Genomic DNA, 2,385 nt, shown 5'->3' on the forward strand with positions numbered 1-2,385 from the left:
TCAGAGAATATCAAGAATCAAGAGATTCATTAAAACATTGTCAAAGACTCTCAATAAAACAGTGGAGTTAATCTCAACAGAGACACTGAAGTAAAAAGTACAAAAGAAAATATAAACAGTGATAATGAAAATAAGAGAAATGAATACTTTGCAAATACTATTCTGTAAGAATATATTGAAAATGAAGATTCTGAAGAAGATAAGCTTTTCTTTTTCAGAGACTTATTCACTGAAGATTTCTTCTCTAAAGTCTTCTTTTTCAAAGACTGTTTCTCTGAACATTTCATCTCTGAAGATTCCTTCTTCTCTGAAGACTCTTTCTTCAAAAATTTCTTCAAAAACTTCTTCTAAAACTATTTCTCTGAGAAGTATTTCTCTGAAGACTCTTTCTCTGAAGATTTTATCTTCAAAGACTTCACATTCAAAGATTTCTTCTTCTCTGAAGATTTCTTCTTCTCTGAAGATTTCTTCTTCTTCAAAGATTTCTTCTTCTTCAAAGATTTCTTCTTCTTCAAAGATTTCTTCTTCTTCAAAGATTTCTTCTCTGAGAAGTATTTCTCTGAAGACTTTTTCTCTAAAGATTTTATTTTTAAAAATTTCATTTCTGAAGATTTCTCCTCTTCTGAAGACTTTTTCTCTGAAGATTTCATTTTCAAAGATTTTATCTCTGAAAATTTCTTCTCTTCTGAAGACTCTTTCTTCAAAAATTTATCTTCTAATAATTTATCTGAAGATTCCATCTTCAAAGAAGCAGATTTCTCATGGAACAAGAAATATTAATTTAGAATATATAAAAAGACAAATATCTATTATCTTGATAAAATCTGCTATAATTATGTTTAGATTTTCATAGTCATATTCTTTCATATAAATCATATTCTACAATATTTGCAATGCTTTAATGTCTTGTTTTTTGCTTTTCTTTTTTTTTCTTTTCTTTGTGTATTTATCAGACTTCTTACTGCTCTTATATTACTTATTCTTCTAGCTGTAATATGATCATTCATCTAATGATTACTTTCATCTAACAATTGTGGATTTTGCATACTAAATTAAGAATGCTTAGATACATAAATCTCAACAATAATCATATCAACTTTATATATAATATGTAATTATATATATATCTATATAGTAGATTATACAACTTCTAGATATCAAAAATATTATTATATGCTGAGTTATAGACTGTATTAGAAGTTGATTTTCATAATAAATTATATATATAAATTATATATGATGTATTCACATTATTGTATTATCATTTGCAGAACTATATGAAATTTTTTAATAATAATTTAATTATTAGAGAACTATATAATTAGCTTGAATTCTGATTTATGTATAAAAATACTCTCACAGAAAAGTGAAAAATAGAACATCAGCATTTCAACTAGTTAGTTAATATAATCACTCATCAATTCATAAATATAGTTAATAATCACTCTTATCAAACAATCACCATTTCTCATACAAATTGTCAAAATTATCCACCTCATATATCAATAATTTTTAATTAGTCTATTTTCCCCATCTTCTCATAAATTTATATAAATCCCATCTTAGATGCTATGTATTCTCAGATGAGATTTGTATAACTATTACAACTAAATTTGTATTGAAAATACTAAATTCAATATATAATAGTGATACTGATAAATTGTAGTGTAGAAAAGAGTAAAAAATTATAAAAAATTTTCTGATTGTCAATTATATCATCATCAGCTTCAGATCATCTTTAAATTTAATTTTTATTCAGAAAAATACTTCTCTCTGTGTAAAATTTTATCTTTTATTGATTATCAGACTGAAATACTGATCACTCATCTTGATAAAATCTACTTCTTATTAGAATCAATGAAGTAAGATAACTTGTACTGACTGTAAATACTAAAAATATATACTTCTTGAGATCAGTCAGTTATTCATCAAAAAATAAATATAAACTTATACTGAGAAGATCTGGTATTGAATCAGCATCTATTATTTTATAAAATTTCAGAATCTCTCTACTTCACTTTCTTGAATTCTTTAGAACTAAGTTATTTGAGTTTATATAGCTATTTTCAGATTTTATGATCTCTGTTATTATTTATTCAACTGCACAGATATTATACTATTTCTGATTATAATAACTGAGTATATTAGATCTGACATCTTCTGTCTCTCTTATTAGCAAAGATCTTTGAAAGTTTAGAAGTGAGTGATGTATCAATCTTAACAACTTTAAAAAAAGTCATAAAAACATTGCTGCTTTTGATTCCTCCATAACTGATATATAATTCTCTGTGAATATATGAAAGTTCTTGAAGAATCTGTTACAAAACTTAGAATGTACTCTATTTTAAAGTTGTATTTCTTCTCACCTTCTTACAGATAGTGGCA

At 24.9% G+C, this 2,385-nt stretch overlaps 1 protein-coding gene across 1 annotated transcript; it reads right to left on the bottom strand.

The window, feature by feature from the left end:
- Positions 1-353: 353 nt before the first annotated feature.
- Positions 354-740, bottom strand: HCBG_09187 (uncharacterized protein; the record flags this gene model as incomplete). The annotated part of the gene is made up of 1 exon (XM_045436236.1): positions 354-740. One exon carries the CDS (start codon positions 738-740, stop codon positions 354-356), a length of 387 nt encoding a protein of 128 aa, XP_045283053.1.
- Between the last annotated feature and the right edge of the window lie 1,645 nt (positions 741-2,385).

Source organism: Histoplasma capsulatum (assembly GCF_000150115.1).
Source record: "Histoplasma capsulatum G186AR genomic scaffold supercont2.27, whole genome shotgun sequence".
NCBI lineage: Eukaryota > Fungi > Ascomycota > Eurotiomycetes > Onygenales > Ajellomycetaceae > Histoplasma > Histoplasma capsulatum.